Below are 15,857 nucleotides of genomic sequence, written 5' to 3' on the forward strand. Positions count from 1 at the left end.
CTCAGCTGCCGTTGCTACCGTCATCCTTAGCCCTTTCCCCTCAGCTCATTTCCCATTAACTCGTCTTCTTCTCCAGCTCCGTAGCTCGCCGTCCAGTTGCCTTTCCCACAGCTCACCTCCAGCTGCATTTCCCACAACTCCTCTCTTTGCCTCTCCAGCCGCCACCAGCTGCTATCTCTCTCGGATTTCATCTATAAGGTTTTTTTTTTGGACAATTTTTTAGCTACTTTTTGTACTTAATTATTTTTAGCTTCTAATTTTTTTACAGTTTTTTTATTTTCTTTTCCTACTATTTTTTTCTTTTTAAGTTTATTTTTTGGGTTAAATTTTGATTGTTACTAATTATTATTTATTATTTAATTAGTTTTTTTTTATTACAGCTTGTCTCTTTTTATTTTTTAAGTTTTCTAAATTTTTTTCTTCAAAGAATTATGCTATTAATTGTTGATTAGAGTTGATAGTTATTAAAATTTCAATTAAAATTTACTTAAATTGATTAAATTGAGAGTTTGGTCCTTGAAAAATCTCAATTTATAAGTTGTTATGCTGTCAATTTTTTTCTAAATTTTCATGATATTAATTTCTTTATATTTAATATAATTAATTTCTTTTTAAGTTTGTTTGTTGGGATGGATTGTGAATCTCATATCAAAAATTATACTATTGATTATTGATTAGAGTTGATAATTATTAAAATATCAATTGTGGTTTACTTAAATTGATCAAATTGAGGGTTTAGTGCTCGGGAAAATTTCAATTTATAAGTTATTATGCTGTCAATTTTTTTTTTAAATTTTCATGATATTAATTTCTTTAGGTTTAGTATAATTAATTTCTTTTTAAGTTTGTTTGTTGGGATGAATTGTGAACTCTATTATCATAAATTATGATATTGATTATTGATTAGAGTTGATAATTATCAAAATATCAATCGTGGTTTACTTAAATTGATCAAATTGAAGATTCAATGCCCGGGAAAATCTCAATTTACAAGTTGTTATGCTACCAATTTTTTTTAAATTTTCATGATATTAATTTTTTTATGTTTAGTATAATTAATTTGTAGTTGAATAATTGATATTTTTAAAATTTCTTGAAATTGGCATTTTAGTAACATTAAATTGATAGAATTGAAGGATTTAGTATCTCAAAGATCTCACTTTATAAATTGTCATGATGCCGTAGTTGGATAAGATCTTGCTTTTTTGGAATAGGTAATGATGAACCATAGTTAGATAGATGCTTTGCGAACAAGTGATGAATATGAGAAGGGGCTAGATTAATTTTTGGAGTTTGCAAAGAACAATGTTTCTAATAACAAAGGATTGTTCTATTGTTCTTGTGTTAAATGCTTGAATGGGTTGTGATGAAGTTCTATGGAGATTAAGAATCACCTAATTTGTTTTGGGTTTTACAAAGCATATAGACAGTGGGTATTGCATGGTGAATCTAGAAAACGTAGTACACCACAAGTTGAGAATGATGATATGGATTTTGGTGATCAAATAGAGGATATGTTATGTGACATTGGCATTGAAGCTATTGAAAAGGTGCATAAATATGATAGCTTGTGCACTGATTCAAAAACTCCTTTGTATCTAGGGTGTACAAAATATACACGACTGACAACGATGCTAAAGTTGTTCAACTTGAAATCCAGATATGGGTGGAGCAATAAGAGTTTCATAAAGTTGCTTAAATTATTGAAAGAGATGCTTCCCGAGGGTAACACACTTCCAAGTAGTTACTATGAAGCCAAAAAAATATTATGTCTAATAGGTTTGGGATACCAAAAGATACATGCTTGCCCTAATGACTGTATATTGTACAGAAATGATTTTGAAGTGTTGGATGTGTGCCCAGTTTGTAGGACATCACGTTACAAAGTAAAAGAAATAGACGGTAGTGATGATTCCATTACTAAGAAGCCTCCAGCAAAGGTATTATGGTATCTTCCTATAATACCGAGGTTTAAGCGCTTGTTTGCTAATCCAAATGAGGCCAAGAACTTGCAATGGCATGTTGATGAGAGAAAAATTGATGGCATGCTCCGGCATCCAGCTAATTCTCCACAATGGAAAGGAATTGATCAAACATTTCCTGAATTTGGCAATGAGCCTAGAAATCTCAGGCTTGGACTATGTATAGATAGCATGAATCCTTATGGCAATCTTAACAGTCAACATAGCTCGTGGCCTATTCTGTTAGTGATTTATAATCTTCCTCCATGGTTCTGCATGAAACATAAATATATCATGCTGTTTTTGATGATTTCAGGCCCTAAACAACCAGAAAATGATATAGATGTTTACTTAGAACTATTGATTGAAGATTTGAAGATGATGTGGGAAGTAGGTGTGGATTTGTTTAATTTATATCGAAATGAGTCTTTCAAGTTATGAGTTATGATTTTTTGCATAATAAATGATTTTCCTGCATATGAAAATCTGTCTGGATACAGTGTGAAGGGGCATAAAGCATGCCCTATCTGTGAAGAAAATACATCCTATCAACAACTAAAACATGGGAAGAAGACAGTCTATCTTGGTCATCAAAGATTCCTGAGACGAGACCATCCTTATCGTAGGCAGAAGAAATCATTCAATGGCTATCAAGAGTATGATGAAGCTCCAAAGCCATTAACTGCAAGCTTGGTTTATGAACGGTTCAAAGACATTAATGTGGTATTCGATAAGAGCTAGAAAAAGAAAGCTCAAAAGAATCCATGGAAGAAGAGGTCAATTTTCTTTCTCCCTTATTGGAGCACCCTTGAGGTGAGACACAATATTGATGTGATGCATGTAGAAAAAAATATGTGTGACAGTCTCATTGGAACATTGTTAGATATAAAGGGGAAGACTAAGGATGGAGTCAAAGCAAGACTAGACTTACTTGACATGGGAATATGAACAAACTTGGGTCCAAGAGCAGAAGGAAAGAAGACTTACATGAGCCCAACTCCTCATACTTTATCTAAAAGAGAGAAAAGAAGTTTTTGCGAGTGTTTACATGGTGTTAAAGTGCCATAAGGATATTCTTCAAATGTCAAGAACCTTGTATTAATGAAAGATTTAAAATTAGTTGGTTTGAAGTCTCACGATTGCCATGTACTAATGCAATAATTGTTACCAGTAGTCATTCGAGATATTTTAGAGGAAAAGGTGAGAAAATCAATCATTAGACTATGTATCTTTTTCAACACAATTTGCAATAAAGTAATTGATCCTGAGAAATTAGATGAGTTGCAAAATGATGTTGTCATTACCTTGTGCCAGTTAGAAATGTATTTTGTTCCCTCCTTTTTTGACATCATGATACATTTAATTGTACATTTAGTGAGGGAGGTAAAGTTTTGCGGTCCTGTCTATCTACGTTGGATGTATCCATTTGAGCGGTACATGAAAATTCTTAAAGGCTATGTGAAGAATCTCCATCGTCCAGAAGCCTCTATTGTTGAAAGATATATTGCTAAGGAGGTTATCGAGTTTTGTACTGAATACCTATCTGAAGTCAAATCTATTGGTGTTCCCGAATCTCGCCATGAGGAAGTGAGAGTTAAAGGGCAAGGGACACGAGGCATAAAAGTAAAGCGTATGACTCATGAAGAAATGCAACAAGCACACTTATACATTTTGAATAACATCAATGATGTGCAAGATTATCTAGATGTGCACAAAAAGGAATTACGAGATCAGTATCCTAAAAAGGCTGATAAATGGTTGCTAAGTGAGCACAATAGACATTTTTTACTCTGATTTAAGGCGAAGGTAAAGGAGGATCGTAAGAAGTCTAATGTTTTAAAAGCAATAAGATGGTTAGCTAGTGGGCCTAGCTTTGATGTTACTACTTGGAGTGCATATGACATTAATGAATATTCATTCTACACAAAAATACAGGATGACAATAGCACCATGCAAAATAGTGGGGTAATGGTAGTAGCTGAAGCAACTCATTTTTCTAGTGCAAAAGATAAAAATCCAACATTGGCATCCTCATCATATTTTGAGGTCATTGAAGAGATATAGGAAGTTGACTACTTTGAATTTAAGGTGCCTATTTTCAAGTATAGATAGGTTGATATTAAAAATGGTGTTCAAGAAGACAAGTTAGGTTTTACTTTAGTGGATCTTAATAAGGCAAAACATAAGGATGAGCCTTTTATAATGACAACTCATGCAAAGCAAGTTTTTTATGTCACTGATCCAGCTGATAAGAGGTTATCTGTGGTTCTATTGGGAAAAAGTCTCCTTAGTCATGGTGAGAATGATGAAACGAGTTTTGATATTGAAGAGATTCCTCCTTTTATGCCAACCTCGCCCCTATTGGATGTGAAAGATGAAGATGACATATATGATGTTAGAACTAATCATGATGAAGGTTTATGGGAGAACTAAAATATTTTTATAATGGTAATAGAATATAATAGGACTTTTTTGATTTTTTTATTTTATTTTTTATACTTTCATTTTTACATTAATTTAAATTTATTATATTTCTTGCTACTGACTTTATTTATCTTATTTGTTTTAGGAAAATTATAGAGAATTCAGTAACTGACAAAAAAAATTCTAAAAGAGGTAAAAGAGGGGCCACATGACTTACTAAATTGGCTCAAATTCATGGAAAAATTCATCTTGATTTTGATGATAATAGCCAACCAATTGATAAGAAACAAGGAAACATTTAAAAGTTCTGTGGGTTTGGTGGCACGTTAAAAAATCAGCATCTTGGAGGAAGAGTGGGATGATGTCAATGAAAGTGACAGAAACGATGTTTGGGAATCTATACTGGTATTTCCTATTGCTATACGTTATATCTATTTTTTTAAATATATGTTTTTATTAAATTCATTATTGATATGTTTATTTCGTAGATTACTTATGACATCAAGGAAACTCTATTTTTAAAAGACAAGTGGTTAAAGTATGTTGGGGACCGATGGAGGGACTTTAAATCCAAGCTTACTAGAAAATATGTCTTTCCTAAGAATGGCAACGAAAATGATGGTAGTGACAATGATGCTAACATAGAAAAACCTTAGGAGAAATATCCATTTATTGATTATGACACGTGGATAAAATTTGTTCATAGTAGACACAATCCCAAGTTTTTAGTAAGTAAAGGAAGAATATGACAATTTATTTAATGTTAGTGAAGATTTATTTTTAACAAATTCTTTTCATTATTTGTTAATAAGAAAAAAGTCAAAAAGGTCAAAAACGTCTAAAGAAAAATCTATACAACCATACTATGTCTCGAGGAGGGTACACATATATTTATGATATAATGAATTAAGAGAAGTGGGAAGCTAAAAGACAAGCGGCGAAAGTTGATAATATTGAAGAAGTTTCTCCTCCATCTCCTGTTAATCGTGCTCAAGCATGGAAGAGAGGACGGATGAATAAAAAGGGAGAGTTTATTTCCCTGGAGGCTAGAGAAGTAGCTGAAAAAATTATAAGTATTTTTACAGTCAATATCTTAATCATATAATTAAAATTTATTATTTACACTAATTTCTACTTGCATGCATGTTCCAGAATGCTCTTACAGAAGCATCATTTGAGGAGACCTTTGTATCTACTGGTAGAAAGGACATATTGACCACGACCTTAGGGAGTGAAGAGCACTTTGGCTGTGTTAGGGGGTTCCTAAAGGTATGGGTATAAGACAATATTTTGGACCTCCACCTCTAATCTTGTACCAATCCAACAAGCACAAATGATGATAGCGGAATGCAAGTCAAGCATGATGATGGAAATGTAATCAATGATTAGTAATTTGCAAATGCAACCACAACAAACATCGAATTATAATAGTGCCACAGAGCCAGTGTGTGATCTTAGTTTATCAGATAAAGGAATGCCATGCATACTTTATGTGAAGGATCATGGCAAACAAGTAGTTGCATATGGAAAGGTGTATAACCATGTAACTACAGTCCACCATCAACAGATACAACATAACCAAGTAAAGGTGATGGTTGAAGAGGTTGTGGATGCTAATGCTCTTGTACTATTTCCTATTGAGGAGGTGGAAATAATAGGACAAGCTTAACATAATTTCATTATTTGGTTGAAAAAGCTAGTTCAACAAGTTACTGAAGAGGTATGAAAATGTTATAATTTTTTATCTTTTTAATTAATAACATAGGTATTTCTAATTTTTAGTATATGTTAATTATAGGAACTCTTACAATCAAAAGAATCTTTAGGTTCCAATCCCCAACTAATGCAAGATGATTTGAAATGATTGGCTTCAGTGGTAATTGACATGAATGAATTTTCTGATGAAATTAACGTGATCGAAAAGATTGTTGGGAAGCCTATTACTTTTAGAGTTGCCAGAAAAGATATTAGTGACCTCATTATTTTTGAGTGGTTGGACTTGTCAATAATTCAAGTTTTTATCATGTAAGTATTCTTTTTTATTTCTAAATTAATATTTGATATTTTTATTTTATTACTAACATATGTCTAATTATCAAAGGTACCTTCACAAGATATGCACTGAACTCAGTGTCGATGAGAATTATGGGTTCTTATCTCCACTTTTAACCTTCATCGGCAAAGTGAATCAAAGAGCTTCTTATATTGAAAAGACGATGTGTAAGCAAAAGAAGACATGTTAGTTTTTATCAATTATTGAAAGGTATCAAATTTTAAATTCGTTGTTCAATTTATAAAAATATTTGCTTAATAATGTGATATTAATATAAATTAATATATTGTAGTCATCATTGGATGCTTCCTATCATTTGCCTGTATGAAAATACTATATATTGGTTTTGTTCACTGAAAAGGAAAGTAAGCGATGACATGAAGTCTTTGATTGAATTGTAAGTTTTTAAATAATTCCATTGTGTTATTAATAATATATATTTAATATTTTTTAAGTGTGTATATTTAATAAATAGATCTTTAGTGACATATTGAAAATTAGCAGGAATGGTTGACAAGAAAAAAAATGAAATCAAATTTGTACCAATGCAAGTAAGTATTTCAAATTTATTCCTTAATTAGAATGAAGATTATAATATTGGTTTAATGAATTTAATTATTTCTATTTTCTTTATAGTGTCCTCAACAACTAGGAAGTGTAGAATGTGGTTATTATGTGATGATTTTTATGTATGAAATCATCACTCAAGGTATTGTTCACTCATTTGATCAGGTAATAATTTATAAATAATGATTTATAATTATGAAGTTTTTCATATACTTAAGTTATTATTCATACATATATTATTATTGAATTTGCAGCACTTCCAAAATTTAGAGCCATATTCTAAGCAAGAGTTAAGACATATACGCAATTTGTGGTCTAGTTTTTTTTTTTAAATTAACAGGATTAGAGTAGAAACTTCTAGATATTTTGTATTGAAAATATAAGTTTAGTTCATGTACCAGACATATTTGTATTGGTCTTTGGAGCTGCTGTTTTTTAATTAATGCGGGTTTTGTAAGTAAGAGAATGTATATAGATATAAGTGTACGAGTAAAAAAAAATATTATATTTACGGCCACAGTTGTTACACTAACTATGATAAAAAGCCATTTATGGCGACAGTTGTTGATAGAACTGTGGTTATAAATGAGCTCTAAAATAATTTTTTGCCACTATATTTTTCACCACAGGTTATGGCACCTATGGCGAAAAATATTATATTTCGCTACAGTTTTTTTTGACCGGTGGTAAAAAATGTCTATTTACTATCGCATGATTTTCTACTACACAGTATCTTCCGTCGTCAAAAATACATTTTAACTATGGCGAAAAATAATTTTTGCACTAGTGCTGGGCCTACAATCAAGGGGATAATTTTCTCTTTTACCATATTTTTAATAAGAATAGGATAAAAAATTATAAAATAACACACACACTATTGTTTGAATTTTAATTTACATGAAGATAATATTTGTGAAATAACAAATTGTTGTGTATATTTTAAATATGTACGTGGTAACAAAATTTAAAATAATTTATGTAAGAATAAAATAATTTATTTATGTTTTTACAACACATAAAATTCGTAACAAGATGTATAAAAATAATAACCTGGTATTAAATAACTTCATTTCGTTAAAAAAAACTTCAAGAACAAATTTAATTTACATAAATTTTTGAACAGTGGTTGTCTATGATTTTAATTTACTCAAAATAAAAAAATTAAGAATACAACAATTCATTTTGTTTATTTTAAACATGTATAAGATGATAAATTTTAGGATGAAATTTATTTACATAGTCAACATGCACGAGACTAACAATAATAAATTGCAAATTACAAATTAGAGAGAATAAATTGTAAATTATTGGAATTGAACAAGTAATTTCTCATGAAAAAAATAAATACTGAGATTGCGTTCATAAATAAAATTGGGATATAGGGTTGTAAATTATAGTAGATGAACTTGTAAATCCAAGAAAATAAGTTGAAATTTCCTGTAGTTGAATAAATAATTTTATAAAATTCATTGTTTAAAATTGTGTTTTTATAAAAAAAAATTATGTTTTTAAATTAAATTAAAAAATTGAGTTATAAATTAAAGTAGAAGAGCTGCAAATTTTAGACAATGGGATGCAAATTTGTAAGTTTAAAACTTTGTTAAAAGATCAACTAAAGACTCAAGAAGCCTCCTTTGTATTTTGAAATTTGTTAGGATTTTAATGGATAAAATTGTCCCTTTACGACTTTAATGTCACTTTCTTTTTCTTTTTTTTTTTCATTTACCAAATTTTAAATCTACTATCTTCTAACTTTTTTAAATAAAACGCATAAGTATGCAAATTATATGAGGTGATCAATGTTGAAATTAAAAATACGACATTAATTTTTTTTAAAATACATAAAGTACATGGAATGAAAAATATTTTAGAATAATTTACGTGGAGATTATAGATTTTTTAAAAAATTATTCTTTATATTTTTAATGTACACTTGGTAAGATATTCAAATATAATATGTATAAAAATAGAACAAGTTATTATTCATCTTATTAATATGCATGGAGTAAAAAAATTTCTAAAACAAAGATTAAAATAAACATTTATATTGAATATAACTAAAATGCCAAATTCATAAAAAATAAATTCACTTATATTTTCTGTAAAAATAATTTATTTCTTATTTTTATTATGTACTTAATTGACAAAAAATCCCTATGTATTCCCTAAAAATAAAAAAGGATTAAAGAACCTTATATTTTTATGGATTAAATGATAAAATGGCCCCTGAACTATAAGTTCAAGAATGTTTGAAACCTTAAACTCATTTTTATATAATATTCTTTTTAATTTTTAGGAATGATGCAATGTCACTCCTATTATTAATAAAAGAGAACTCTAAATGTTAGTTAATTAAAAAAATTATAAAACAAGGCACAAGAAATTATAAAAAATTAAAAAATTATAGACAATGTTCCAAAAAGTTAAAAAAAATCTAAGAAATTTTCATTATCTTTTTTTATATAATTTTTTAGTCAATTAAAGGTTAAAGTTAATACTTGTTGATTATAAGGGCAATATCACATCATTTTAAAATATTAAATAAGATATTGTATGACAAATAAGTTTAGGGTCTCAAACATTTATAAACTTATAGTTTAGGGGCCATTTTATTATTTAACCTATAAAAATATATAGTTCTTTATAATTAAATTATAAAATTAATAATACCTAAAAAAATATACTTATTTTTCATTACAATAATTATTTATTTTGAACTACTTGTACAATTATCAAACTAATATTTACTCAATATTTAATTTAATTAGTTTTTATGGCTTTCTATTTATAAAAAAATTGAGAAGTTGGATTGTATAAAATCTAGTTAAGGATTAATATACAAACTCAGGATTATGCACGAGCATAAAATCTAGTTAAATTGCAAAATAAAATAAACAAATTATCCTGAATGGATTTAACAAGTAACATACATGCCTAACTAATCGATTGCATTACTGATCACTCTTGCAAGTGTATATGATTGATATAATAATAATTTTTAGAGTTTTTAAGAGTTGAACTTAGAGGAAAGAAATTAAATTTATTATTTAAAGAAAACAAATAAAATTTTTGAACAGGATTTAATAATTAATAATGCAATTAAATGAAAGCAATAAAAAGCAATAAACCAAATATATTAGACAAGTGCTAGGGATCAGAATTTACTTACCAGAATGATTTACTCTAATTCAGTTAATTACCTTCTTTTATTTATAATGACAATTGTTTTTGAAGTATCCCAATTTACCTTTTAATATATTAGAATGTATTTATTTAAGGTTGAATTAGCTCTTACTAATTCTATTGAGACCTTAAATAAACTATGAAGTTATCACCTATACTAAATTATCTATATTATAGTTTTCTATGTTTCTCTCTCTACGTATAGCCTAACTCTTCATTTCTCAGTTTTTTGAATAACCCACAAATAGATTATATGCTAGCCACATATATAATAAGACAATAAAAAATAAGAAAGATAAATATAAATAAAATAAAAATTCTCACAGACAAAAATTCATGTTTAACAGAAAAATAAAATAGCTGAATAAAAGAGCAAAATCCATCATAACCAAGCTACTTCTTATCCCGACTAGGAATTTAAAAAGAACTCAGAATTAAAATTATAATTTTAAATAGAAAACATAAATAGAATCTAAAGAAGAAGAAAAGAGAGAAAGTTCTTAGTTTAGAAGGATTCTTATAGACTCCATAATATGTCTTTTAGCTTTTAGATATGAGATTCAATAATTTAAGAGGATGTTGGGATATTTATTTATAATAATTTCATCCTCATTGGCTTAAAATTCGTATAGACCACGCCTAATCTTATTTGATTTGATAATATCTGAATTAGAATCCTTTTAAATATTAATTTGTGTTTTTTTTTTGGGCCTTACATCCCCTCATGGGCTTGCTTCAAAGGCTATGTTCTCATAATCGCAGGTTATGTCTATACATGGAGAAGATACATCCATGCATAGTGGAGATTTGTGTTGAGCTTGTCCATAAATGGAGATGTTCTTTTGGGCCTGATTGTTGGGCTTTGACTTTGGTCTTGCATTTTTAGGCCTCTTTTTGCTTCATTTTCCTAAAAATACTTCAAATTCACCAAGTGAGGCGTTTTATCCAAATTTACTCTTAATTTACATGTTAGTTAGCCTATAAAATAGCAAAAATTATATAATAATCTAGGTAAAATTTCTACTTGCCAACTACTTAAAAAGTAACTTGATAAGTAATAATTTATTAGAAGTTAGATGTTTAACAAGTAATATAATCGACTCAACAAGCAATAATAGAGAATTAAAAAGTAACTAGTTACGCATCTAACAAGTTAAACATTACTTAACAAGTAACTTAAGTAATGTACTTGTTACAATCTAGATGTTTAACAAGTAACATAATGGACTTAACATGCAACAATAGTTTAACAAGTAATATTACTCTTGGACATCTAATTAGTAATAAATCATTACATGTCAAGTTATTTTTTATATAATGCAATTAACTTCTTAGTTGCGTAATATTATTTGTTAATCGTCTGTTGTTACTTGTTAAATTCATCATGTTTGTGTCTTATTCAATTTAATTAAAGAAAGATAATTTAGTTATTTAATTTTGCTTACCAATTTAATTTATATTCAAATTCAAAATCCTGTGACGATATTTTATATTGTTTTGGGTCTAATTGAAAATAAGTCAAATAAGTGTTCCTTTAATTAAAATCCCCCCTTTTTAATTATTAGATTGTTAGATTTGTGCTTCCTGTGATGCTTTTCAGGAGCACGATCTAATGTGCTTTATAAATTATTAGTTAATGAGATTGTTTTATTTTAAATTAAAATGTTTAAAGTGTCCATAAAAAATAAGACAGAAAATATATTACACAATTTATTTATTTTTTTCTTTTTAATTAAAAGTTATGTTTAAAATTTTATTTATTTTTATTATTTTTTATTAATATTGATAAGGTTGGTCGAAATTTCTTATAAATAATCTATACAATTGTTTGTCATTTGTGAGAATCAGGCACTCAGCAGGTAGACCCTTGGGTGATCCATGACATCATTTGACTAGCCCAGTTCCAGACATTGACCTGCTATCCGAACATGTTCTCACATATTAGAAAGTAGAAACAACGAAAGGAGGTGCAGGGGAAAAAACAATGTATGAAAAGAAAATAAAAGAATATATATATATATATATATATATTATATTATATAACCTTTGTGCTTCTTTTTGTTCCTGAAATTAATAGAGAAATAGTACATAAATTTTCTTGTTTTGTTGTTCATGCCTAAACGAAAGAAACAAAAGAAAGAAATGGTGTCCTGATCCATCAAGACACATGCCTTCCTCTGGTTTTGTGGCAATTAACAGATGAAATTAAAAACATGATTGAATTGACAGATAAATAAGGGGCTATAATATGACAATATAATAGCGGTTTGGTTGGGAGAGAAGGCTTTAGTGGCCATTGGGAATATTCTTCATGGACTGGAACCTGGGAGCCTTGTCACCAAACTTGGTGCTTCCATACAGCTTCAAATAGTCTGCGAAAGAGTAGCCACTGGGGTAAAGCAGCTTGGGAGCAGGACAAATCACGGCCTCCCCGACCGGGTTGTAGAAGGTGGCAATGGACAGTCTGCTTCCGCTCTTGTCGGCCATCACTCTGTGCACCACGCTCTTGTAAATCCCATTGCTCAACACCTCCACTTGGTCCCCTATGTTCACAAATATGGCGTTGTTCTTGGACGGAGGAATCTCCACCCACTTCCCGTCTCTCAAGAACTCAAGACCTGGCACTTGGTCATCCTGCAGCAGCAGGATTATCCCTCCTGCGTCCGTATGCTCTCTCAGTCCTCTCACCACTTCCGGTTTTGGACATCGAGGATACATCGCCACCTTCGTTCCCACTCTGGCTCCTCCCCCGCTTCCCGAGAATGCCTTCTTTATGTGATCCTTCTCCAACCCCAGATTCTCGCTCATCAGTTCCGATAGCGTCTCCGCCACCTTGACCAGCTGCGCAATGTACTCCTCCACTGCTTTGCTGCATATATTCCATCGCATTTACTTCTTATCAGTTTGTGTTTCCGTGTGACACGATACGTACTGTGGAAGTGACGAATTGATGCTGATTAGACTTACCAGAGCTCCTCGGAGACGTTCGGGATTTCCTTAATGTTGGAGGTTGGACGGTGCCAGATGAAGAAGGTGGTTTCCCAATCCTCGTCGGAGATAGAGACTGACTTGTCCAGGCTCTTTGCCAGCTCAGACTGGTAGAAGCTCTCTTTCAGGTATTCCTCGTAGTATGTGTTCACCAAATGCTTCACCCTCTCCATCAACTCTGTGTCAACGCCATGGTTCTCAATCTGCATACACAGCAAGCGATGTTTTGGAGCTGCATGTTGGCAAAGAAGAAGAAGTAGAAGGATATGTAAAACAGGAGAGATCTAACATATATACAGCTGATATAAACTTTACCACGAAGAAGCCTCGTTTCTCACAAGCTTCGTGCAACAGAGCCATAGCTTGGCCGCGCTGCTCGCCACAGAACTTGCTGAAATCTATCACAGGGACATCCATGATCTCTCCTCTATTTGTTAAGAGAATACACAAATGATGGTTCTTGGTTGCTGGGGATGTGTGGCAGGAGGTAGGGCATATATAGGGCAGGGCAAGGGTTGTTATTTGTTATTTAATTTAGATCCGAGAGGGTCAAAGATTCTTGTGGTTAGTTGCAATATATTTGAAGTGAGGGAAAAGGGTCAAAGAGATATTTCCCTTGGAAAGCAAGAATAAGTTCTCCCAATGGTCAAGTGGAAAACTTAAAGTGTACCCCACTTAAAAGTCTAACTTGGACCGGGCTTCTGAAAGTCTCTCTGTTAGTAGTTGAAACAGAGACAGGGAGATGGACAGACACGGGTAGCTTTTATTTGGAAGGAAAAGGCATGAGAAGGAGATAGAATAGAAGAATGAAAACCAGGGGCAGAGAGATCAGGTAGCGACGGCAGATCAGAGAAGGGGTGATAATGGAGGCGAAGCAGAGATGAACAACCAATGGGCGGTGGTTTCGCTGCATGCTCTCCCAACAAAATGATGACTCACACCCACCCCTTCTTTTTTTTAATTGACTACACCCATCCTCATTATGATATGTTTTTAAATATTAATTCTCTGCAACTTATAACTGTATACATGATGAGACCTCATTTCTCTCACTTTTTGTTTTTTTTTTTTAAAAATTAGGAACAAAGATCTGATGTCAAGTTGACTCAATTTAATTTGAACCTGCATGTGGGGGCATTGCGCACATAGAATCGCCGAGCTTAAGAACCAGGTTTTGGAGGAACCTGTTTTGGTTTTATTTTAAATCATACCACATATAAATTCAGTATATTTTTCAATGACACATATATAATGCATGGTGAAGTATCTATATATCCGCTCTACTTGGTTAATTAAAAGTTAAAAAATGCACTCCATTTGTAACCATTACATAATTCTTGTTTTCCAATACGATAAAAATCAATCAAACCATGTCAATATAAAATTTAATATTTTGGTCTGTGCATAAATCATCATTACTATATTATCATTACCTTGCCAATGTGGCATGTTGTCATAATGGCATGAAATTCTATCCAACAAAAAGGAAAGTTACGGGATCTATCTGTTGTGCGTGATAGTTAATAAATAGATGTGCGTATGTGTTAGTTGTTGCCAATAATGGTACGGTTTTCAAAAGATTTCTATAGTCGTATGAGTTTGATGCAAATGGATACACATATTAGTTGACGTCATTATACATGAATTTTTAAAATATATGATGGTATAACCAAAAGTAAAAGGTTCTTTTTTTTTTTTGGGAAAAATTTGTTTGTTTGTTTGTTTTTACCAGTAAAAGAGATTTCATTAAGAAACGGAGAGAACAGAGTTCATCAACAAAAACAGCAACTAAAAGTCTTAAGCCACCAAGGCAGAGACATGAACAAAAATAAAACAAGGAGCAAACTGAAAATTAACCAATGCCTTCTCTGTCTCTGTTAATCACAGGTTGCCAATCTGAACGGGTAGGATGACCTCAGTTTGTATTAATAATAGAGGAAAGAGGGAGTGGGGCATTGGAAATCCAACCATATGATGCGACACCCTTAAGCAAGTGTTTGATTCGTAGATGATTTTGCTTCCTAGTAACTCACTCAAGGATGAAAATGTGAAGCACAATATTCAAAGAAGGAAAAAAAAATGAAAAATCAAAACAAGAGAAGGGAAGTTTGACCCGAGCGATAGCGGTGAATGTATTGTAATGTTTTTAAAATTGAATCCGAATTGAAAAAATCAGTTTTCATGATTCATATGATTAAATTAAGTTGAACCAATGATTAAATTAATAATATAATAATTAAATTAAAAAAATTGTGTATATATATAACAATATAAATATAAAATTGATATTTAACTTAAAAATAAAATTAAATATTTTAAGTTTGTCATGACTTAACAAGTCACATGATATAATATAATATTAAATAATTAAAAGAATTGATTATTTTTTAAAAATAATTAATAAAAAATTAAAAAAGGTTTTTTTTAATAGTCTGATTTTTGAAATCTGGGCCAGTTTCTGATTTGACTATCGATCCAAAGCAGCTCAATTCTGTTCAACCTCCAAAACAATTTTTGTACGTTAATCAAGCCAAAATTTAGATCAATCAATTGTCCAATCATTCAATTCGATTTGATTTTTTAATCATTGCCATGTATGATCAGGACACGACTTTACATCTTGAAGATTGTAACTTAATTAGTGTGATTATAATTTGTTTTTATGGAATTGGGAAGTTCAT

General features: G+C 30.6%; 1 protein-coding gene across 1 annotated transcript; it reads right to left on the reverse strand.

Annotated features, from left to right (window-relative positions):
• Positions 1-12,218: 12,218 nt before the first annotated feature.
• Positions 12,219-13,866, reverse strand: LOC129308417 (1-aminocyclopropane-1-carboxylate oxidase 1). Its single transcript, XM_054949528.1, has 3 exons — positions 13,492-13,866; positions 13,156-13,379; positions 12,219-13,057 (listed from the first exon to the last, which is right to left on the reverse strand). The coding sequence occupies exons 1-3, from the start codon at positions 13,591-13,593 to the stop codon at positions 12,475-12,477; spliced, it is 909 nt and encodes a 302-aa protein (XP_054805503.1). The 5' UTR covers positions 13,594-13,866; the 3' UTR covers positions 12,219-12,474.
• Positions 13,867-15,857: the final 1,991 nt, after the last annotated feature.

Source organism: Prosopis cineraria, unplaced genomic scaffold, assembly GCF_029017545.1.
Source record: "Prosopis cineraria cultivar Desert tree isolate PC_DT_omini unplaced genomic scaffold, ASM2901754v1 PC1, whole genome shotgun sequence".
NCBI classification, from domain to species: Eukaryota; Viridiplantae; Streptophyta; class Magnoliopsida; order Fabales; family Fabaceae; genus Prosopis; species Prosopis cineraria.

Coding starts and splice junctions, on each gene's coding strand:
- LOC129308417 (XM_054949528.1), bottom strand. CDS start 13,593: ATGGATGTCCCTGTGATAGATTTCAGCAAGTTCTGTGGCGAGCAGCGC. Junction 13,380..13,491: donor AGAAACGAGGCTTCTTCGTG/GTAAAGTTTATA, acceptor CTGTGTATGCAG/ATTGAGAACCATGGCGTTGA. Junction 13,058..13,155: donor AACGTCTCCGAGGAGCTCTG/GTAAGTCTAATC, acceptor GAATATATGCAG/CAAAGCAGTGGAGGAGTACA.